At 45.7% G+C, this 24,107-nt stretch overlaps 1 protein-coding gene across 1 annotated transcript in view; it reads right to left on the bottom strand.

The window, feature by feature from the left end:
- SUCLG1 (succinate-CoA ligase alpha subunit) overlaps nucleotides 1-24,107 on the bottom strand; it is a 178,027-nt gene that overhangs the window by 38,744 nt on the left and 115,176 nt on the right. The window contains exon 6 of the mRNA XM_029593343.1: nucleotides 21,614-21,697. Coding sequence (XP_029449203.1) covers nucleotides 21,614-21,697 — 84 coding nt within the window. The remainder of the gene's footprint in view (nucleotides 1-21,613; nucleotides 21,698-24,107) is intronic.

Below are 24,107 nucleotides of genomic sequence, written 5' to 3'. Positions count from 1 at the left end.
TCCACTATTTTTCCCAGCACTGAAGCCAGGTTCACTGGTCTATAGTTTCCTGAATTGCCCCTGGAGCCCTTTTTAAATATCAAGGTTACATTGGCCACCCTCCAATCTTCAGGTACAATGGATGATTTTAATGATAGGTTAGAAATTTTAACTAATAGATCAGAAATTTCATTTTTTAGTTCCTTCAGTACCCTAGGATGCATACCATCCCGTCCACGTGATTTGCTACTCATTAGTTTGTCAATCTGGCCTACTACATCTTCCTTCACAGTGATTTGGTTCAGTTTGTGTGACTCATCAACCTTGAAAAACATCTCCGGAACTGTATCTCCCCAACATCCTCATTAGTAAACATGGAAGCAAAGAATGAATTTACTATTTCTGCAATGGCCTTATCTTCCCTAAGAGCCCCTTTAACCCCTCGCTCATCTAATGGTACAACCACTCCCTCACAGGTTTCTTGCTTCGGATAGATTTAAAAAAGTTTTTATTATGAGTTTTTGCCTCTACGGTTAACTTCATTTCAAATTCTCTCTTCGCCCGTCTTATCAATGTTTTACATTTAGCTTGACAATGCTTATGCTTTATCATATTTTCTTCAGATGGATCCTTCTTCCAATTTTTGAAGGATTTTTTTTGGCTAGAATACCATGCTGGTAATCGTTTTACTTTCCTTCCACCTTTCTTAATGCATGGAATACATCTGGACTGTGCATCTAGGAATTTATTTTTAAACAATGTCCATGCCTGTTGAACACTTTTAACCTTTGCAGTTGTACCTTTCAGTTATTTTATAACTATTATCCTCATTTTATCAAAGCTTTCTTTTTGAAAATGTAGTGTTAGAGATGTAGATTTACTTATTGTCCCTCTTTCAGTTATTAGTTTAAATTTGATCGTTATGACTACTATTGCCAAGTGGTCCCACCACAGTTACCTCTCTCACTAAATCCTGAGTTCCACTAAGAATTAAATTTAAAATAGCTCCCTTTCTCATTGGTTCCTGAACCAATTGCTCCATGAAGCAGTCATTTATTACATCCAGGAACTTTGTGTGTCTAGCAAGTCCTGATGTTACATTTACCCAGTCAATATTGGGATAATTGAAATCTCCCATTATTGTTGCACTGCCAAATTGGTTAGCTTCCCTGATTTCTCTTAGCATTTCATCATCTGTCTGACGATTTTGTCCAGGTGGACGGTAGTTTACTCCTATCACTAACCTCTTACCCAACACACATGGGATTTCTACCCATATAGATTCTACTGAGCATTTGGTCTCTTGTATGATCTTTATCCTGTTAGACTCTATACCCTCCCGGACATAAAGTGCCACTCCCCCACCAAGCTGATCCTCCCTATCATTGAGATATAATTTTTACCCTGATATATAGCACTGTCTCATTGGTTATATTCCTTCAGCCAGGTTTCTGTGATGCCAATTATGTCAATCTCATCATTTACTGCTAAACACTCTAACTCTCCCATCTTACTACTTAGACTTCTGGCATTGGTAAACAGATATTTCAAAGTGTGTTTTTTGTTTGTAATAACAACCTGCTTTTCAGTTAGGGATAATTTGTAAATCTTTAGCTCAGGTGATTTTTTACATATAGGCATATGGACTACGTTTGCTTTTATTGGAACCTCTCTGTTGGGATGCCCTAACTCTCCTGTTTCATTACTATCCTTCAAGGATACATTCCTCCGAACAATGCACTGCTGTCTGTCTCCTTTCCCCCTTGTTCTAGTTTAAAAGCTGCTCTATCTCCTTTTTAAAAGTTAGTGCCAGCAGCTTGGTTCCACTCTGGTTAAGGTGGAGCCCATCCTTTCGGAAAGTCTCCCCCTTCCCCAAAAGTTTACCTAGTCCCCTACAAAACTGAATCCCTCTTCCCTGCACCATCATCTCATCCACGCATTGAAACTCTGGATCTCTGTCTGACTCTGGGGACCTGCACGTGGAACAGGAAGCATTTCAGAGTATGCCACCCTGGAAGCTCTGTATTTCAGCTTTCTACCTAAAATCCTAAATTTGGCTTCCAGAACCTCTCTCCCACATTTTCCTATGTTGTTAGTGCCCAAATGTACCACTACAGCTGGTCCTCCCCAGCACTGTCTATAATCCTATCAGGTGACGTGCGAGGTCTGCCACCTTTGCGCCAGGCAGGCAAGTTACCAGGTGGTCCTCACATCCACTAGCCACTCTGCTATCTACATTTCTACCTTCCCTCCTGGGCAGTAGCCCTGGGAGACTTGTCCTCAGTGCGAGAGGACAATACATCACCTGGAGATTATGTCCTTGCTACAGAATCACTTCCTGCTACTGGGAGACTTTCTGATCCAAGGCAGCACTGGGTCTGCCAGACTGGATTTGGGACGTGGCTACTATGTCCCTGAAGTCAATGTACCTTTCTGACTGCCTCAGCTCCTCCAAGTCTGCTACTCTAGCCTCCAGAGATCAGACTTGTTCCCTGAGAGCCAGGAGCTCTTTGCACCGAGTGCACATATACAATCTCTCACCAGTGGGTAAAAAATCATGCATGTGACAATGCAAAAAAAGACTGGAAAGCACCCCCTCTTGCTGCTGGACTGCTGCCTTCATCTTAATTTTACTGAGTTCCTAGTTAAGTTTAGGATACTAAGGGAGTTGGAATTAGAGTACTTTAAATTTACAGGTGAATTTACTAATTAATCAGCTAGTGTCCTAGAAGGGAATGATTAAACTTTCAATAGGGGCTGGTACAATATAATGATTTAGATAAGAGCCTGATTGATTTTTAATGAGAAAGTGTCTCTTGCCTAAAAGTGGTGTTGGGTGGGTAGGAAAGACAGACACTAGAATTAACTATCTCTGGCTTGCTTATTACCTCACACACACACACAAACTCTAAAGAATATATCCCACTATTTCACCTTTCTCCAAACTTTTATAAAGTCCAAAGATTTCCCAAAGTTATACTTACCAATCCTCTTTAACCACCATTAAATTGATCTTCACTCAAAGATCTGAAGGGTCTGAGATTCAGGTGTTTAACGGCACGCGCTTTCGGTCCTCTTCTACTGCAAAGGGTGCGGGGTCTCTGGAAGCTGGGGCGGTGGAATTCAATCCCTGTATCGCTTGCAGTGACCTCTGGACTCCTCTCCCGGGGGATGCTGGGAGCAGTATGCAGATGAACCTTCCGATCCTCTTCTACTGCCAATCCACCTTAAGAGCCTTCTGGTCCTCTTCTACTGTCAATCCACCTTAATTGCCAGGCCCTACTTTGAACCACACTTAAGTATATACCTCCCCTGGTTTGATTTTATAACTACGTGGATCAGGTACACTGATGACATTTTCCTTCTTAATTTGGTCATCAACTCCAGGAGAACTACAGCAGTTTCTAACATGGCTTAATTCTTTGAATTCTCATCTTAAGTTCTCTATGCATCATGACACCAACAGTGTACAATTCTTAAATATACTGGTCTTCAAACAGAATGGCCTGGGTACTAAGTTGTATTGAAAGCCCACTGATAAAAACAATTTTTTATGATTCAACAGTCTTCCCCTCATTGTTTAATGACAAGCCTTACTAGCAAATTTTTGAGGACGTGCTCTGATAGACAGGATTTTAATGTTATTGTCTTACCATCAACTATCTCCTGATTAAAAATTAGTCTGTGTGTTGACTCGCTCTACCAATTCATCCAGGGTCACAGCTCTTATTTTTAAATACTGGCATGTACTGCCTATATACCCCGTTTGTTTGTTTTTTTTACTTACAGCAACCAATCATTATGTATAAATGTGGCAAAAACATATCTCATTGTACACTCTGCCTTTCTGAAGAGGACAATGCGGCTGGACTTTGTCCCCAGGACATTATGCATACGATTGTTCTTTCTGTGATCAAACTCTGGAGGGACATAAGTGGATCCATCCAATTACTATAATCAAATATACCAGAAAAATGCACTCTAATTGCAATCCTGTGAAGTGGTATAATCTCATTATCTCTCCCTGTCCATTAATTTATGTGGGATAGTCTAAAAGGACTATTAAGACTAGACTGACTGAACATCAGTGGGAGCACTGAGAAGAGAGGATCACCTTGCTGGTGGCTGGAAACAATCAATAAGTATTGCTTGGAGAAATTTTTAAAACTTTAAAGTATTGAGTAGAAGTAAACTAGTGGGGTATATTATTATTTAGGGTATTCGTATGCTTTGTTTTAAATAGGAAGTCAGAAAGTCAGGCAACAAACAGAAGTTTGTGTGTTTGTATTTTCCAACCCTCCCACATGCACCCCAGCTTGCCCTTTAATTTATAGGCAGGTGTCACTTTCACAATTAAAAATTTTAAAAAAGTTAAAATAAAAGGCTGATTTTTTATTTTTAACTTAAACTCAGAAATTCTACATATCTTAATCAAGTGTGATCATTCCCTAGTAGATTACGACCAGATATATAGCGAATACACTAATACATTTAAAGGACCCTAATTATATGCAATCCTACACCCATAGCAACCTAAAACTTAACTAGGAACTGAACAAATTTAAGATGAAGGCAGCAGTCCAGCAGCAAGAGGGGGGCTCTCCCAGTCTTTTGCATCGTGTCTCACATGTATGAAATTGTACGTGTGCATCTGATGCAAAGAGTTCCTTTCTCTCAGAGAATGAGTCTGATCTCTGGAGGCTAGAGTGGCAGACCAGGAGGAGCTGAGGCAGACAGAGAGGTATATAGATGAGACCTTCAGGGACATAGTAGCCAAGTCCCAACTCAAGTCTGGCATCCCTGATGCTGCCTTGGAGGAGGAAGGGCTCATGATCAGAGAACATCAACCTGGTGCAACAGGAAATGATCCTGTAGCAAGGACCTGCTTCTCCAGGTGGTGCACTGCCCTCTCGCATCGAGGATGTCTCTCTTCCAGGGCTTCTGACAAGGAGTGAAGGGTCAGGTCAGCCATCTTAGTTGGTGATTTGATTATTAGGAATGTAGACAGCTGGATGGCTGGTGGGCGTGAGGATCACCTGGTAATATACCTACCTGGTGCGAAGGAGGCGGACCTCATGCATCACCAAGATAGGATTTTAAACAGTGCTGGGGAGGGGCCGGCTGTCGAGGTACATGTGGGCACCATCAACATAGGAAAATGTGGGAGGGAGGTTCTGGAAGCCAAATTTAGGCTCTTAAGTAGAAAGCTGATATCCAGAACCTCCAGGATAGCATTCTCTGAAATGTTCCCTGTTCCACACACAGTACCCCAGAGGCAGGCAGAGCTCCACAGTCTCAATGCGTGGATGAGACGATGGTGCAAGGAAGAGGGATTCAGTTTTATAAGGAACTGGGGAACCTTTTGGGGAAGGAGGAGTCTTTTCCAAAGGGATGGGCTCAGGCTGCTGGCACTAGCCTTTAAAAAGGAGAAGAGCAGCTTTTAAACTAGAACAAAGGGGAAAGCAGTCAGTCATTCAGGAGCACATGGTTCAGAGGGAGGCATCTTCAAAGGATACTGATGAAGCATTAGAGTTAGGGCATCCCAACAGAGAGGTTCCACTAATAAAAGTAGTCCAAATGCCTATAATTAAAAACTCACCTGAGTTAAAAGATTCCAATTTATCCCTGTCAACTGAAAAGCAGAATGTAAATACAAACAAAAAACACACTTTGAAATGTTTGTATGCTAATGCCAGAAGTCTAAGAAGTAAGATCGGAGAATTAGAATGTATAGCAGTGAATGATGACATAGACTTAATTGGCATCTTAGAGACATGGTGGGAAGAGGATAACCATTGGGATATAGTGCTATACCGGGGTACAAATTATATCGGAATGACAGAGAGGACCATCTTGGTGGTGGGGTGGCGCTTTATGTCTGGGATGGCATAGAGTCCAATAGGATAAAGATCCTGCATGAGAGTAGATGTACAATTGAATCTTTATGGGTAGAAATTCTTGTGGGTTGGGGAAGAGAATAGGCGTTTACTACCATCCACCTGGTCAAAATGGTGAGACGGACAGTGAAATGCTAAGAGAAATTAGAGAAGCTAACCAAATTGGTAGTGGGAGATTTCAATTACCCCAATATTGACTATGTAAGTGAAACATCAGGGCATGCTAGAGAGATAAAGTTCCTGGATGGAATAAAAGACAGTTTTATGGAGCAATCTGTTCAGGAACAGACAAGAGAGGAAACAATTTTAGATCTAATTCTCAGAGGAGTGCAGGATTTGTTAAGAGGAAACGATGGTGGGGCCGCTTGGCAATAGTGATCATAATATGATCAAATTTGAATTAATGACTGGAAGGGGGATTAATGACTGGAAGGGGGACAGTATGTAAATCCATGGCTCTAGCGCTAAAAAGAAAAATTTGATAAAATGAGAAAAACAGAAAACAAACTGAAAGGAGCAGCTACAAAGGTAAAAAGTGTGCAAGAGGGGTGGACATTGTTAAAAAATGCCATCCTAGAAGCACAGTCCAGATGTATTCCACACATTAAGAACGGTGGAAGGAAGGCAAAACGATTACCGGCATGATTAAAAGGTGAGGTGAAAGAGGCTATTTTATCCAAAAGATCTTTATTCAAAAATTGGAAGAAGGATCCAACAGAAGAAAATAGGATAAAGCATAAGCGTTGGCAAGTTAAATGTAAGACATTGATAAGACAGGCTAAGAGAGAATTTGAAAAGAAGTTGGCTGTAGAGGAAAAAACTCACAATATCATTTTTTAAAAATATATCTGAAGCAGAAAGCCTGCAAGGAAGTTGGTTGGACCGTTGGATGATCAAGGGGTTAAAGGGGCACTTAAGAGAAGATAAGGCCATCGCGGAAAGATTAAATGATTTCTTTGCTTCAGTGTTTACTGAAGAGGATGTTGGAGAGATACCAGTTTCCAGAGGTTTTAATGGGTGATGATTCAGATAAACTGAACCAAATCACGGTGAACCTGGAAGATGTGGTAGACCTGATTGACAAACTGAAGAGTAGCAAATCACCTGGACCAGAAGGTATACACCCCAGGGTTCTGAAACAACTAAAAAATGAAATTTCAGAACTATGAATAAAAATTTGTAACCTATCATTAAAATCATCCAATGTACCTGAAGATTGGAAGATGGCCAATGCAACCCATATAACCCCTATATTTAGAAAGATTATCCAGGGGTGATCTGGGAAATTGTTGACCGGTGAGCCTGACTTCTGTGCCAGGGAAAATCATGGAAACTGTTATAAAGAATAAAATTACAAAACATTTAGATAGATGTGGTTTGATGGGACACAGTCAACATGGATTTACCCAAGGGAAGTCTTGCCTCACAAATCTACTTTTTTTGCTTACCGTAAAATGTGTTTCCGTGGATAACAAGGTGAATTAGCCATGATATCTGGGGACGTCCCTCCAGTCCTCTAGGTGGTGGAGCTCCAAAAAGCATACAGAGTTGAGCTCTGTGTGCCTGCCTGTGCATATCACCACATGGCTCCCAGCCTGCCTCTGTCTGTTATCCAAGCTTGCAACTGCACTGTCTGGAGACTGTCCAGGAAGGTAGGTGGGTTAGCATGGCTAATTCACCCTATCCAAGGAAAACACCTTTTACGGTAGGCAAACTTGCTTTTTTCCCCGCAGATAAGCAGATTGAATTAGCCATGATTTCTAGGGAGTCCCAAGCTGAGCAGTTCAGCACCCCCTGGCGTTGGAGGTGGGTGTAGTTCAGTCCGGATTTTAGAGGGGTATGCTCAACCTAGCATCCCCTTGTGGGCAGTCTCTTTTGTTGTACCCACCTGTAGAATAGCTCGTCCCATTGCCACATCTGCGGCTGCTTGCTGGTTCAGGCAGAAATGCATCGTAAATGTGTGCAGTGATGACCACGTGGCGGCTTTACATATGTCCTGAATAGGCACTTCGCTTAGGTGTGCCATTGATGCTGCCATTGCCCTGACCTGGTGAGCCTTCAGTGCAGTAGACAAGGTTTCTGCTCTCTTGCAATGCATTTGGAAATCCACGATGACTGTCCTCTTAGAGACAGGAAGTCCTGGAGAATTTGGGTTGAAAGAGACGAACAGTTGAAGGGCTCTGGAATTCAACTGTATACATCATTTGTAGTATGCTAGGGCACGCTTACAATCCAGTGTGTGAAGTCGTTTTCCTGTTTCTGATTGGTGTAGCTTCGGGAAGAAAGTCAGCATCATGATTGGTTAAGATGGAAGGCAGACACCACCTTGGGAAGGAATGACGAGTGAGTCCTTAATGTCACTTTGTCATGGTAAAACTCCAGGTATAGTGAATAATGGACTAATACTTGTAGCTCACTGACTCTCCTTGCTGAAGTGAGCGCTACTAGAAAAAGAGGACCTTCCAAGAGATACCTCATATGGGTATTGTCCATAGGTTCGAAGGGTGGTAGCATTAACTGCTCTAGGACCAGATTTAGGTCCCACGGCACTGGCAGCTTCTTTACTGGTGGGCGCAGCTGGAGGTTGCCCCTCATGAACCTGGAGACTAGTGTGTGGCACGACACTGGAGAGCCATCTTGAGGAAGGTGGTAGGCTGCAATAGCGCTCACATGCACCCTGACCGATGTTGTTGCTAGTCCTGCCTGATATAGGGAATGAAGATAATGCAGCAGGCGATCTGGGGGGGCATGAGAAAGGGTCAATCGCTTGGCTCCCTGCACCACCTCAAGTATTTGGTCCATTTAGCTTGATAATTCATCCTAGCGGAGTGTTTCCTCGAGGAGACTAGCACATCCTGGATCAGACGTGGTAGGTCCAATCGTGTTAGAACTGCTCTCTCAATCTCTATGCTGCCCGAAGGTGGGAGAGGCTGCGGACTCCCCTGTCCTCTGGCGGTCGGATCCACCCGTATTCCCGGAGTCGAATTCATCCCCTGGGATGAAATGTTAGGTGGGCGCCTTTGCACCCCTTGCTCCCCTCAGTACGAGATGAATGAGGGGAATGCTGCCCGCCTCCCGCTCTTGCACGGCCTTTGCTCAATTCGGGGCAAGTATCCAGGACCAAATCAATCATATCCTCCCCAGGGCTGCGGCCTTAGCCGGTAACCGGCAACAGTTGTTGCGGTCACCGATACGGTCCATCCTTGGACTGTTGAGCCCCCTGACATGGCCTTACAGAGAGTATGGGATTGGCCCAGGGCATGCCTCCTGGAGCTTCTGCCCCATAGGCAGTCTCAATTTCCCCATGCGGGACAGGGCCCAAGCTAGCAGTTGCTAGAGGATTGGCCCCTGGAATGACTTCGGTATAGGCAGGGGCATCCTGCACTGCAAGTGATATTCACTGTACTGGGAGTAGCGGTATTGCCCACAGGTATGATAGACGTGGGCCCTCTGCGTCGGGGGGCGGGGGGTATAGCCCTTCCCCTGTGCCTGGAAGGGGGACAACATGGGAACCAGAACCTTCACTCCCGTCGAGAGAGACTTTGTCGGGAGGTGGTGTTCTTGCAGGGCATTCTGTGGATATTTCCTGTCTTAATCATGCAGCTCTCCCTGTGTTGTTAAATCTGGGAGCCTAACTCTAATTTCCACATTTTGGACAGGGAAATGGTTGGTCCTAAAAACCCTTGTTGGGGTTTTGGACCAGTCAGGTAACTCAGGGGTCCACTGTTGGTGCGAGTTGCATTGCTGGGCGCATTTTTGGGGCTGATGCGGTTTCCTAGATGGCTGAAGTGGTTGTGGGTGAAAAAGAGGGTTTTGCACCTGTATCCTTTGAGAGGTCGAATAGAACCTCCTTCCGGGCTGCTGTTCTGGAGATGTCAACGACTGTACCGCCACATTCTGTTCTTTTAATTGTATCAGTCTCCTGGAGCTTGTCCCCGAAAGATTGTTGGGAAGACAGGGAAGGTTGGAAAGCTTCTTATGGACATCTTCCCTGATGGTACTCACATGTAACCAGGCCAGGTGCCTGGCCGCAATAGCTCCCGCAGAAATCCTCGCTGAGGTGTCGAATGCTTCATAAACCGAGCAGAGCAAGTGACGCAGACCCTCCTCCATCGCATGTAGTTGGGGCGGAGGGCTGCCACCTGGATCCACGACCATACCACGGTTTTCAGTGACTGCAGGCAGTCATACAAGTACTAGGTGATATAAAATTGATGTTGCTGGATCTTTGCATTCAGCATCGCGGCCTGGAACGTGCATTTGCCGAAGTTATCCAGGTACTACTTGTCTCTCCCCGGGGGAGCATTCACATGCAGTCGGGGCTTCTTTGCACTCTTCATGGTTGACTCTACCACGATAGAAGCATGAGGCAGTTGCATCATGCTGTAAAATGGTGACTCGCGCATCCTAAACTTGATGTCTGTCTTGCGCAAGGTCGACACTCCTGAGAAGGGAAGTTGCCACACCTTGGTCAACAATTCGTCTAAAACAGCATGCAATGGTAACGTGGTTGGCTCCGCCGGTGACTCAAAGATCTTAAGGATCCCCAGCACCTCCACTCTTGGATCCGGCACATTCTTGGTTTCCACATTAAGAGTACTTCCCACCTTCTCCACGAATTTAGAATAGGAGAGATCTTCTGATGGGGAAATGGGTCGAGGCTGTTCCTCCGGGGGGTCTGACGGATACCCCGTTGAGGAATCCGGAAACGAGGCAGGCAAGTCATACGGAGAAACTTCCTGCCATTGGTCCCGCGGATAAATCATGGCTGGCCAGTCAACTTCTTCCCTGTTTGGAGGTAGTGTTACCTGGGGAGTTTGCGCCCCCTGACCATGGCTTTGTTCAAACAAGGATAAGAACTGCATCAGTACTTGCGATATCTGTGTCATCACCCGAACAGCCAGCGATCCCTGTACCCAGAGGGTGGGCTCCCTTGGGGCCCCTTTGGGAGGTACTGCCGCCAACAGTATGTCTGAATCTGGCCCTCTTGGACCTACTAGCTCCCGATGTACGGATGGACCCCCTTTATTCCTTTTCTCTAGGGGCTCCTGTAGGTGAAATCCCTCGTGCTTCCATCTTGAGGTGGCCGACAGGTTCGAGAAAAACCTAGATGACTGAGAGGATCCCGTGGAGCCCAGGGCGAATGTTAACTCCACATCTGATAGCCCCTCCCAATCTGGGACAGAGGCTCCCTGCAGAGATGGTGGCTGGGTTGTAGGCGACGAACCCATACCCGCCACATGTGGGATCCGGTGGTCCGCAGGCCCCCCGTTGTTTCAGGGGATCTGTCTGATGTCTCTGATGAGGGCTAGTTCGCACCGGTGTCCAGACTCATCCAGCGACTTCCTTCGGCACTTTCATTTCCCATCCTGGTGGTCCTGCTTCGACACCCTTGCATTGGTCTGGTGTCTTGTTTTGTGTTGATACGTCGGGTGCTTCAACTGCAGCTTGCCTGCGTCACTGTTCTCCTGCTGCTCCCTGCGTTGAGGCAGTCAGTGCGCGCTTCTGTGGGGCCCTTTCATCGCCTGAGGGTCCCCAACTGAGCAGGTCCTCTTCTCCCTGCCTCTCAGGGGTTCCCTGCTGGGCCCTGGAGAGAACTGGGTGGATCCTTGAGCAGACTGTGCAGTCTGAGGTTCTGATGCTGCTGCCTCCTTAGGTTTTTGGATCTTCGCTGCTCTCTGCCTTTGCGCTCTCGGGGACAAGCTGGCCTGGTCATGGTCTGGCCCCAGATAGACATAGCAGAGAGTATGTCCATCCGTAATTGACAATCTTGCAACACTGGCAAGATTTAAATCCAGAAGGTCTTGGCATCTTCACTGCTTGTTTGATCCCACAAGGAGTTAATCCAAACAATATTGCAATGAAAGAATCAGAGCTCCGTGTGCTACCTGCACGGTGGAAGAACAAGACTGAAGCAGGCTGGGAGCCACGTGGTGATATGCACAAGCAGGCAAATAGAGCTCAACTCTGTGCTTTTTAGAGCTCTGCCGCCTAGAGGACTGGACGGACGTCCCCAGATATCATGGCTAATTCAACCTGCTTATCTGCAGAAAATAACCCTTGCTGTGGTTACACAATGTTATGTTCTACCTTCGGAGTTACCACCCAGGAAAGATCTAGGCGTTATAGTGGATAATACATTGAAAATGTTGGTCCAGTGTGCTGTGGTGATCAAAAAGGCAAACAGAATATTAGGAATTATTAGGAAGGGAATGGAAAAGCGTTGCTGACACCAATCTGAGAACAGATATTTAAAGCCGTAAGGTCTGCTAGTTGAAGGCAGATATTACTATGTCAACTTCCTTGGGTAAGAAAAATGCAGTGATCAGTGAGTACTCAATGCCAGGCTCTCAGATTAAGAGGAAAAGTACAGATGAAAGAGATATCCTTCTTAAATTAACAAGGATGGATCTCCCTCTAACACAATTGGGGCTGATGGACAGTTGTACTAGATACACAAATTACACTTGTCTAGGACATGCTGGTGCAATAAGTATCAGACAGGTCCTATCTTTGAGCAGTTTCTGTACTGTCTTAGTTATCAGTGGAATCAGTGAAAATGTGTACATGAGATCTGCATTCCAATTGAGCAGAAGAGCATCTTTAGTGGATCCGAATTCACTGGGAAGAATGGAACAAAATCTTTCCCTTTTCTGTTCTCCTCCAACATGAAAAGATCGATTGAGGGATCTCCCAACAGATTGAACAGTCTGTTGGCTGTTGACTGGTGTAGAGACCATTTGTTTGAGTGAAATATCCTGCTGAGGTGATCTGCCAGCACATTGTTGATTCCAAGAAGGTAGGTTACTTGAAGAATCTGCATTCCTATGTTCTTATTGTTTTTTAGCAGACAGTCCATGACCCTGTGCCTCCTTGTTTGTTGTGAGAAAGTAGTCAAGGCATGTAATCGCATGCAACTCTAGAAGGTTGATTTGAAAACTGCTTTTCTTTGATTTGAGCAACTGCTTCTCTAAGCTTGTCTCCAAAGAGATTATCTCACAGGCAAGGGATGTCTGTGGACATCAATATGCAAGCTGCTGATGGAAGCAGATGAGGACTGAACTGTTGTATGGAATGCCTCATACACTGACCAGATAAAATAGCAAATGCATTCCTCGGCATCAAGGAGCAGTTGCGGGTATGCAGAGCTGCTATCTCTTGAAGAAACAAACAGCATTCGTTTTTGCATACAATCATGTAAGTATTGTACCACAAAAACTGGTGAGTAGAAATAAAAGCACCGAGCATAGCACTCTGGGTTCCCTTTTTCTCTGGTGAAGTATTGTAATATATCCTTGTCTTCTTTGTTTGCTTTAATGCAAACTATACCACAACTGATTGATGAGATAGTTACACTACCCCAAATTCTGGGGTTTTCTGGACTCTATACTTTAAATCTAACTTCCTGGCAACTGGAGTTTAGGAGACTGAATGTTGCCACATTCTGGTTTGTAATTGCAAGATGGCATGGATCAGGATGGCTGCTGGCTCTGCAGGAGTGTCAAGGATCTGGAGAAGGCCAAAGACTTCAGTGCAAGGGTCTTTGCCCTTACTGATATTAACTCCTAGTATCTTACCCAACTTATCCAGGAACCTGGAATGAGAGGTCCTCTGGTGAGGATGAATGCTCTGGAGGATCAGGTGGGGGGAGGGTGGGTCAGAGAGGATTCCCAATGATCCTTCCCTCTGATCCTAGAGGAGAGAAGATACTAATCCAGATAAAGTAGACAACTCCTTGGTCACCTCAAAGGGTTGTATCCCCTGTGAACATCCTCCGACTGGCTGGTCTCTGCTGCAAGGGAGTGGAGAAGAATAGAACCACTTTGCAGGACTTCTGATGGAGTACTCCTTTTATCAGGAGTGAGCACAACTCTCCTGTGGGAGTAAATCTGGTATTGTGGAAAGAAGAGATTGTTCTTAGCCACTAGGGAGGTAAAGAAAGATTTCACCAACTCTGCCACTTGGTCCAAGGGCTGGCATGTTCTGAACGGGCATGGGAGGAAGAACATACTTTGCAGAGACTAGGATAGAATCTTCCCGTACTATTTCTGATTCTGTAAAATCTGTCCTGGAAGCCTGTTAGCAATTAAGGGCATCAAAGAGCAATTGGGGTCTGGTATATCCAGACATAAGACTTGTTCCAGTAGCCTTGATAGAGACATTGCTCTTGTAATTGATAGAGGTAAGTGAAGCACATCTCCTTCTGCTTCCGCTATGCTCTGTAAACATATATAAGGTGATTTAGTAATAGTTGAGTTGGAAGCACCACGGCCCAGTGCACTGACAACAGAAAATTGCTCAATTTTGGCAAAGAAGGAGGCATCAATGGTGTCGAGGCTCGAAGTTTTGAATGCTTCTTAGCCAGCTGTGTTGACGATGATGGTGAGTGAAACCGTGAGGGCGCTGACAGCGCTGGGCACCAATGTGTCAATGGCAGTGAGAGTCAATGCACTAGTAAATGATGCGTCTGCTACACTGATGGCTTCTTCAGCCCCAGGAGCATGCTAGCTCCTAAAAGTGGTAGCACTTCTTTTTACTAGTCCCCCAAGCTCTTCAGAGACTTAGTCAGTTCCTCCATCTTGCAAGCCCTGGATTTTTGGGAATACGGAGACCAACAATAGCAGTTGGTTTGGTTACGATTCAATCCTAGTCACTAGAAATAGATGTCATGACCATCTGTAATAGATATTTTTCTACTGCATATACAGCCCAAAGACAGTGGGCTTCTTGATGAAGCTTTTTTTTTTTTTGGTAACACTGAAAAGTGTTGCTTGGGGGCTGCTGGGTCAAGAAGACAATGCAAAAGTTAAAAAAAGTTTAACAAATGCGATATCAATCGAGAAAAACACAAAGAGAAAGGGTACATGTCTGGGCTGGAGCTCGGACAAAAAAAAGACTGAAGAGCTCATGAAGCAACTCAGTAGAGCAAAAGCACAATGAGCTAAGAGAAAAGGGTCCGTTCAGCATCATCTGATGACATATAACCCACACGTCACTGCTAATTCAGCCCTGCTTGTCATTGGAGAAGGCCTTATCTCCTTCCCCAAAGACCTCCACACACCAAACTGTCCCTGGGAAAATAAAGCAAAAGTGGTAAAAACACAGGGCTTCCTATCTTGCCTCACAGGATTCTTTTCTCTTTTCAAATAAAGTTTAAGCCATTCAGACAGAACAACAGAAAAGGCACTTCCCTTAGAAGAATCCAGCAACCTCATCTATTCCCAGGCACTGACCTATGGTCACCCGGAGAGAATAGGCCACCTGGAGAGGAAAGAGGGAACCAGTGCCACTGACTTTCAGACTCCCCTCATGCCACGGATCAAGCCAGATAAGGGCCACTGCCCCCCCTCCCCTCCCATCTCTACTCTACCAAGACAGGAGTGGCAAAGCTCGCACCTTTCTAGGAGCAAATTTGTCAATCAGCAGCAGGATTGTACCTCTACTATCTGCTGGAGACAGAAAAATAGAGAAGCTGCAAGTGACACACTTCCTTATTTGGGATGACATAAGCAAACACCTTGTTTCCCTGTTTCCATCTGCTGGTAAACATTGGTCTGGTGGGATAGCATATGTTGCTTACCTGATGTAACAGGTGTTCTCACAGGACAGCAGGATGTTAGTCCTCACAAATGGGTGACATCGAGGATGGAGCCCACCACGGAAAACTTCTGTCAAAGTTTAAACAGAACTTTGACTGGCCCCTACTGGGCATGCCCAGCAAGGCACTGACCCTGCAGCCAGCAGGGGTCTCCCTTCAGTCTGATTTTCAAAGCTACAGGCAGTGCCTAGAAAGTAAAAATAAAACGAACCCAACACCGCGGGGAGGCGGGCGGGTTTCGTGAGGACTAACATCCTGCTGTCCTGTGAGAACACCTGTTACATCAGGTAAGCAACATATGCTTTCTCACAGGACAAGCAGGATGGTTGTCCTCACAAATGGGTGAGTACCGAGCTGAGGATGTCCCGACCTGCACCAAATGTACCCAACGGTGTGCAGCAGGCACAACAACTGAGGAGAAATTTGGGAAAGGGCATCCGCACCCTACCGGGTAGGTGGAAGGGTGTTGGTACATCAGGTTGGAAAAAGGTTACGCAAGACAGACTGGCCGAAGATGGAGTCCTGTCTTCCAGCCTTGTCCAAACAATAATGGGCTGCAAAAGTATGGAGAGAACTCCAAGTTGCAGCTTTGCAGATGTCAGGAGGCGGCACCGATCGAAGGTGTGCCACTGACGTCGCCATGGCCCTCACAGAGTGTGCTTTAACACGGTCTTGAAAAGGAATGCCAGCTTGCTCATAGCAAAAAGAAATGCAGTCCGCCAACCAGGAAGAAAGAGCCTGTTTACCCACAGGTTGTCCCAACTTATTAGGATGGAAAGAGACGAATAATTGAGTGCTCTTCCTGTGGGAAACTGTACGGTCTAGGTAAAAAGCTAGAGCCCGTTTACAGTCTAGGGTATGCAGGGTCTGCTCTCCAGAGTTTGAGTGGGGCCTGGGAAAAAAGATAGGTAGTACGATAGATTGATTGATATGAAACTCCGAAACTACCTTAGGTAAAAATTTAGGGTGAGTGCGGATAGGTAACTAGGGCCTGTAATTCACTAACCCTGCGAGCTGAAGTAACAGCCAAAAGGAATAACACTTTCCAAGTGAGATATTTCAAGTCACAGGAGTGCAGAGGTTCGAAAGGAGGTTTCATTAGACGACCAAGAACCAGATTGAGGTCCCAGGATGGGGCCGGAGGACGCAAGGGTGGCTTTAGATGGAGCAAGCCCTTAAGAAAGCGTGTTACTAGGGGTTGCACTGAAATAGGATTACCCCCAATACCCTTATGGAAGGCAGCTACCGCACTGACATGCATTCTGATAGAAGAGGTTTTAAGACCTGATTCAGAGAGATGCCATAAATAGTCCAAGAATTTGGAGATTGGACAGGAAAGGGGATCAAGGGACTGAGAAGTGCACCATGATGTGTACCTTTTCCATTTGTATGAGTAAGACTTTCTTGTGGAAGGCTTTCGTGAAGCTATCAGGACCCGAGAAACGGAATCTGAAAGGTTAAATGGTTGAAGGACTAACCTTTCAACATCCATGCCGTCAGGGACAAGGCTTGGAGGTTGGGATGGAGGAGGCATCCGTCGTTTTGAGTGAGCAGATGCGGGTCCCTTCCCAGAGGAATGTGCCTGCGGATGGAGAGATCCTGGAGTATTGGAAACCATACTTGGCGTGGCCAGTAAGGTGCTATCAGGATCATGGTTCCTCCGTCCTGGCGTAGCTTCACGAGAGTCTTTGACACAAGAGGGAGTGGAGGGAATGCATAGAGCAGACCGGTTGTCCACTTGAGGGAGAATGCATCCCTCGGCCGAGAGTGCTGGCTCCGAATGAGAGAGCAGTAATCGTCCACTTTGTGGTTCTGAGGGGACGCAAAGAGGTCTATGCGGGGAGAACCCCACTTGTGAAACAGAGAGGTCGCTACCAGAGGATCGAGTGACCACTCGTGTGGGTGGAAGACACGGCTCAGCTGGTCTGCCAATACATTGTCTACTCCCGGCAGGTAAGTGGCCCTGAGGTACATGGAGTGGGAGAGGGCTTCCGCCCAGATCTGCGCAGCTTCCTGACACAGAAGGAAGGAGCCTGTGCCTCCCTGCTTGTTTATGTACCACATGGCCACTTGGTTGTCCGTCTGGATTAAGATTATCTGATGAAAGAGATGATCTTTGAAAGTGCGGAGCTCATAGCGGATTGCTCGAAGTTCCAGGAAATTGATCTGGTGTTCGGCTTCCTCTGCGGACCATAACCCTTGGGTTTGAAAGTCGTCCACATGGGCTCCCCAACCGATGTGAGAAGCGTCGGTGGTTAGGATGATTTGCGGATCCGGTGGAAGAAAAGGTAAGCCCTGAAGGAGGTTGACCTGAGTCGTCCACCAGGTTAAGGATAGGCGCAGCGCTTGTGTGACTGTGACTATGGAGGACAGAGGCTGAAAAGCTTGAATCCATTGGTGTCGTAGAGTCCATTGTGTTACTCTCATGGCTAGTCGGGTCATGGGAGTGACTTGAACCGAGGATGCCATGTGTCCTAGGAGAATGAGGAACTGGCGAGCCGTGGCAGTGTTCTGAGACTGGAGCTGGCGAGCCAGGGACATTAGGGTATGGACCCTCTGAAGAGGAAGGTAAGCCTTTGCCTGTAAGGTGTCCAAGTCTGCTCCAATGAAGAATAAGGTTTGAGACGGGACTAAGCAAGATTTCTCGTAATTGACAAGAAACCCTAAGGAAAGGAGTGTTTGAATTGTCAATTTTAGGGAGGATTGAGCTATCTGTTGGGTGGAGGCCCTGATTAGCCAATCGTCCAGGTAGGGGTAGACGTGGACACCTTCCTTCCTTAAGAATGCTGCTACCACTACGAGACATTTGGTAAAGACTCGTGGGGCAGAAGCCAGACCGAAGGGTAGGACACGATATTGATAATGGTCGTGGCCTACGAGAAACCGCAGATACTTGCGATGGGATTGTGTGATCGCAATGTGGGTATAAGCGTCCTTGAGGTCGAGAGAGCACAGCCAATCCCCTCTTTGTAGCAGAGGGAGCAGCGCGCCTAGGGTTACCATTTTGAACTTCTCTTTTTGAAGGTATTTGTTGAGGGCTCGAAGGTCCAAAATGGGACGTAGTCCCCCTGATTTCTTTGGAATTAGGAAGTATCTGGAATAGAATCCCTTGCCTCGCTGAGAGGGAGGAACGGGTTCTATAGCATTTGATTGCAGAAGAAGAGATACTTCCTGTTGTAATTGAGCCAAATGGGTGGATAGACTCCACGCTTGAAGAGGCGGGGAGTCTGCCGGAAGAGTTATGAAGTTGAGGTGGTAACCCTGTGCGATAATTGTTAGCACCCACTGATCTGAGGTGATCTGCAACCAAGGTTGTAGAAAATGGTACAGTCGACCTCCTACAGGAATGTCTGGAAGAGGGGTTTGGCATGTGTTCCCTACAGGGGAGTCAAAGGCCAGCCGCAGGCCCAGGAGGAGGGGCTACAGTAGGCCTTTGTTTCCTAGGCTGACGCGGCTGAGGCCTAGTAGAGGATCGCGCTGGACGAGGCCTGGCCGATGGAGGGTAGTAACGGAGTGGCCGAAAGAACGACTTCTTAGAGTCCTTCTTAAGTGGTTGTTTGGAGGAAACCTCAGACGGAACAGAAGAAAGTTGTTTCAACGTCTCGTGGTGATCTTTTAATTCAGCTACAATTTGCTGAATTTGTTCTCCAAACAAATTGTCCCCTAAGCAGGGTAAATCCGCTAAACGATCCTGGACCTCTGGGCGAAGGTTGGATGACTTTAACCAAGCCCAACGTCTGGCCGAGATGGCAGTAGCCGAAACCTTTGTGGAGGCATCGAAGATGTCATAAGCCGTTCTGATCTCGTGCTTCCCCGCTTCAAACCCTTTGTTAAGAAGGGCCTGAAGCTGTGGCTGGTATTGGTCAGGTAATGTGTCAGCAAAATCTTGCATCTGTTTAAGGATGGCTCTGTTATATTGCGTCATGTAGAGTTGATATGAGGCTATGCGAGAAATCAGCATAGCTCCATGGTACACTTTCAGTCCCACACTGTCCAGGAATTTATTGTCCTTGACAGGCGGAGTGGAGGAGTGTGGCTTTAGACGCTTGGCCTTTCTTTGTGCGGACTCAACCACAACAGAGCGATGATCCAGTTGAGGCTTTTGAAAGCCTGGTGCTGACTGGACGAGATATGTGGAGTCAGCCTTCTTGTTAACTGGTGATACAGATGAAGGAGATTCCCAGTTTTTCTTTAAGAGATCGAGAAACACCTGGTGAATGGGGATGGAAGCGATGATTTTTGGGGCGTCCAAAAATTGAAGCAGTTCCATCATCTGGTGTCTGTCATCGGTCTCAGATTGCAGCTGAAAAGGTACAATTTCGGACATCTCCTTTACAAAATTAATAAAGGAGAGATCCTCTGGAGGAGATCTTTTTCTACTCTCTGTAGGAGAAGGCGGTGATGGTAAATCTGTGTCAGAAGATGTATCATCACCCCAGGTATCATAGGGATCACTTGGGGGTTGAAGCCCCGATGGACCTGGTTGAGGATCCGAAGGCATCGAAGGAAACCTTGGAGGAACCGGTGGTACAATCGGTACTGGGAACGGCATCGAGGGTTTCGGTGCTGCCGATGGAGTCGGTGCCGGTCTTGGAACCGATGGAGCCAAAGGATAAATCGGTGGAGATATACGAGAAGGCACCGATGGGACCACCCCGGAAGGGGGAATCAGGAACGGTGTTTCTCCCGCCGATGAAAATCCAGTCGGAGACGATGGCGCTGTCGGTGCTACTGGAATCATCGATGGGAGGGCATGTACAAGTGCCTCCATACGTTGTAGTAGCGGTGCCAGCGCTTCCACCAAAGGTTCGGTGGTCGGTTCCTTCCTCGGTGGCGGAGTCGGTGCCGGGGTCGATGCCGGTGGCGGTGCCGGAATCGGTGCCGGAGACGGTGCCAATGGAGGTTGGAATCTTTGCATCACTTTCTCGATGGCCTCCTGGACCAGCCGGTCCAGTTCTGCCCGGAGACCAGGGGTAACAATACCCGGCTCGACGGGAGAGGGAGGCTGAGGCAGAGCCGGAGGGACCACCGTAACCGGTGGGATCACGGCTCCCACACCCCGAGAGAGTGAGGGTTTCCTCGATGCCTGCGAACGAGACGTGGACGGTGCCAAGTCTGAACGAGGCCTCTTAGTCGGTGGCTCGGCTTGTTCAGCGGTCGATGACTGTGGATCCTTGACAGGCCGAGACTTGTGCCGTCGATGGCGATGCTTGTCCTTCCGGTCTCCTCGCCCATCCGGGGAGGGGACAGGAGTCGACGGCCGAGAAGTCATCGATGGTGGACGGTCACCGGAGGGTTGACGATGGTGGTGCAACTTCGACGGTGCCGGTTCCGATGACGTCGATGCAATCGATGGCGTTGGGGTGGGTGCATGGAAGAGGAGCCCCATCTTCTCCATCCTGGCTTTGCGACCCTTAGGTGTCATTAGGGCACATTTGGTGCAAGTCAGGACATCATGCTCACTACCCAAACACAAAACACAAACCCTATGGGGGTCTGTGATTGACATAGTCCGGGTACAATCCGGGCATCGACGGAACCCCGTCGCCATGGCTTAAGGCCAAATTTAGTCGCGGGCTCGGTAATTGCCAACAGGCCTCGAGGGCCAAATTCGACGGTAGTCGAAGAAAAAAGGCAAAAAACTTACCGGTTTCCGCGGAGGTGACAAAAATTTGTCGAAGAGAGACCCCTGAGGGGCAAATTTTCTTCGGAAAGAAAAATACCGAATTCCTGTCAGGAACGTGGTAAGAGAGCTCCTTTCACCGCGTGGCAACTGCTGCGCGGAAAAAAGAAGACTGAAGGGAGACCCCTGCTGGCTGCAGGGTCAGTGCCTTGCTGGGCATGCCCAGTAGGGGCCAGTCAAAGTTCTGTTTAAACTTTGACAGAAGTTTTCCGTGGTGGGCTCCATCCTCGATGTCACCCATTTGTGAGGACAACCATCCTGCTTGTCCTGTGAGAAAAGGAAGTGATACTTTTATTTATAATCTGCAAATGTACAACATTTCTGGAAATTAGCCATTTCAGATATCTGAATTTATTTAAGTATTAAAGTGAAACATCTCCAAAATTATCATGCACACAGAAAACAATGTTTTTCATATCTGAACAAAATAGCCTGATTTATGAACCACATACCCACCAATACAAAGAGACTGCCCCAATCCAACTTGTGTTGTCTGATGAACAGCTTCATAAGTGAGAGTACCAGATCTTGACACAATACCTTATACAGGAAAAACAAAACAAAAACAAAGAAGGAGATTAGCAGTATGTCCACAAATTACTACTAAAAAATTATTTTTGGTCATTGAGAACACAGACTTGAACATTGATATTCTATTCAGTTTAACTAGTAGAAGGTTATAATCAAGTTTTACACTGCTCCAAACACAAAACTAGAGTTGAACTAAGAAAATAAGAAATGCCATACTGGGTCAGACCAAAGGTCCATCAAGCTCAGCATCTGGTCTCTGATAGTGGGCAATCCAGATCACAAGTACTTGGCAGGATCCCAAAGAACAGATTCAATCCCTTTTGCTCATAACCAGGATTAAGCAGTGGCTTTGCCAAGTCTCCATGAATAATAATGGTTTATAGAGTTTCTCGCAGGAACTTGTCCAAACCCTTTTTACACCTAGTTATGCTAAATGCTTTTCCTACCTCCTCTGCAACAAATTCCAGTGTTTAATTATGCTCTAAGTGAAAAAAAAATACTTTCTCTGATTTGTTCTAAATGCGCTATGATTTTGTAGCCCTTTATTATATTTCCTTTCAGCTGTCTCTTCTCCTAGCTGATGACTGTTAATTTGTTTAGGCTCATCTAGTAGGAAAGCTATTACATTCTCCTTTGTCATTTGGGGTGACCAGAATTGCACATAATACTTAACTACTTAGTTTAGCTGCACAAATACTCACCTACAGGCCAATACAGTACAGTGCGCTCCAACAGAGCGCACTGTTAGCCTGCTCTTGGATGCGCGTTTTCCCTTACCCCTTATACAGTAAGGGGAGGAAAACGCGCGTCCAACCCGCGGCACCTAATAACGCCCTCAACATGCAAATGCATGTTGATGGCCCTATTAGGTATGCAGGCGTGATTCAGAAAGAAAAACGTGCAGCCAAGCCACACATTTTACTTTCAGAAATTAGCGCCGACCCAAAGGCACCAGGAAAGTGCACAGAAAAGCAGTAAAAACTGCTTTTCTGTGCACCCTCTGACTTAATATCACAGCGATATTAAGTTGGAGGTCCCAAAGAGTAAAAAAAGTACTTAGCTAAAAACTGCCTGCCCTCCAAAATGTACCAAAAATTCTGACATGTATAGTTTACTTCTGTCACTGCTATCACTCTTTGAAGACTAACCATATAAATGAACTGTTTTTGATGAGTGTATTCAAGAAAATCTCATGTTCCATTAAAAAGCCAACAGAAGAACTTTCCAATTGTGGACGACATTAATAAAGAAATCTGAACAGTCCAATTGTGTACAGTATAATGTTAATGAGACTAAAAAGGAGATATTGCTCCTCTGTGTTTCATTTTATTGGTCATTAACAAATAAATATAGATATAACTAATGTATACAGTCAATGAGCTATTGGTCCAAATCAGACATCCAAATCACAGACAATAAGAACAGAACAGAATATTCTAACTAAACATTAACAAAACAAAAAACAAGAACAGAGAGAAACAGCAGTCATAGTAGCCATAAAGAGGTATAAAAATAACTCGAGTGGCTACACCTGTAGGGAATCCTTAGTCTTTGCTTGTCACTTCATCAGTTTTGTATATTCCTCTGGTAAAAGTACTCATATAAGTCCATATCTGACAAAAAAATAGCATTGTCCTTTGTTAATCTTAAAATAGATGTGCGATATTCCATGTAAATTAAAATCAACCATTCTGGTATTCTAGACTAAGAAGCCTGGAGCATGGTCTTTTATCCAGTTAAAAAGAATATATTTTTCGCAACCAAAAAGGCTTTAGCTATAAAATTACTGTGATATTTCCCAACAAATGTCTACTGGTCAACATAATTTAATAGCCAAAACTCTGGGGAAAACAATCTCCTTCCTTGTTATCAAATCCAAATACCGTATTATGCTTTTCCAAAAAAAATGTTTTTAAGACAGTCCCATAAGCAATTAAAGAGCTTTACATTCAAGTTAAGTATCTGGCTCACTTAAATCCATTTGCTTGGCTCTTAATGGAGGAATGATAAGTAAACAAAACTGCAATTCCCAGAGATCAACATTTTCAGATACTTTTGTTATATAAAGATTACATTTAGACAAATCTACTTGGCTAAGATTGGAGTTACAATCCCTCTTCCAAACATCTGTCAAAGCTACCATTATATTATGAGACATCAAATTGATAAGAAACAGGGAGGAGGAATAGCCTAGTGGTTAGAGCAGTGGACTATGAACCAGGAGACCAGGGTTTGAGTCCTGCTGTTGCTCCTTGTGACCTTGGGCAAGTCACTTTACCCTCCATTGCCTCAGGTAAAAAACTTAGATTGTAAGCCCTCTGGGGATAGAGAAATACCTACAGTACCTGAATGTAAACCAGTGTGATAATGATAATATATGTTCAATATGGAAAATCTCCTGGTCAAATAAATCAAAAAA

Source organism: Rhinatrema bivittatum, chromosome 1 (genome assembly GCF_901001135.1).
Source record: "Rhinatrema bivittatum chromosome 1, aRhiBiv1.1, whole genome shotgun sequence".
Lineage (NCBI taxonomy): Eukaryota > Metazoa > Chordata > Amphibia > Gymnophiona > Rhinatrematidae > Rhinatrema > Rhinatrema bivittatum.
Note: the sequence above shows the minus strand (reverse complement) of the source record. Positions and strands in the feature narration are given on the sequence as shown.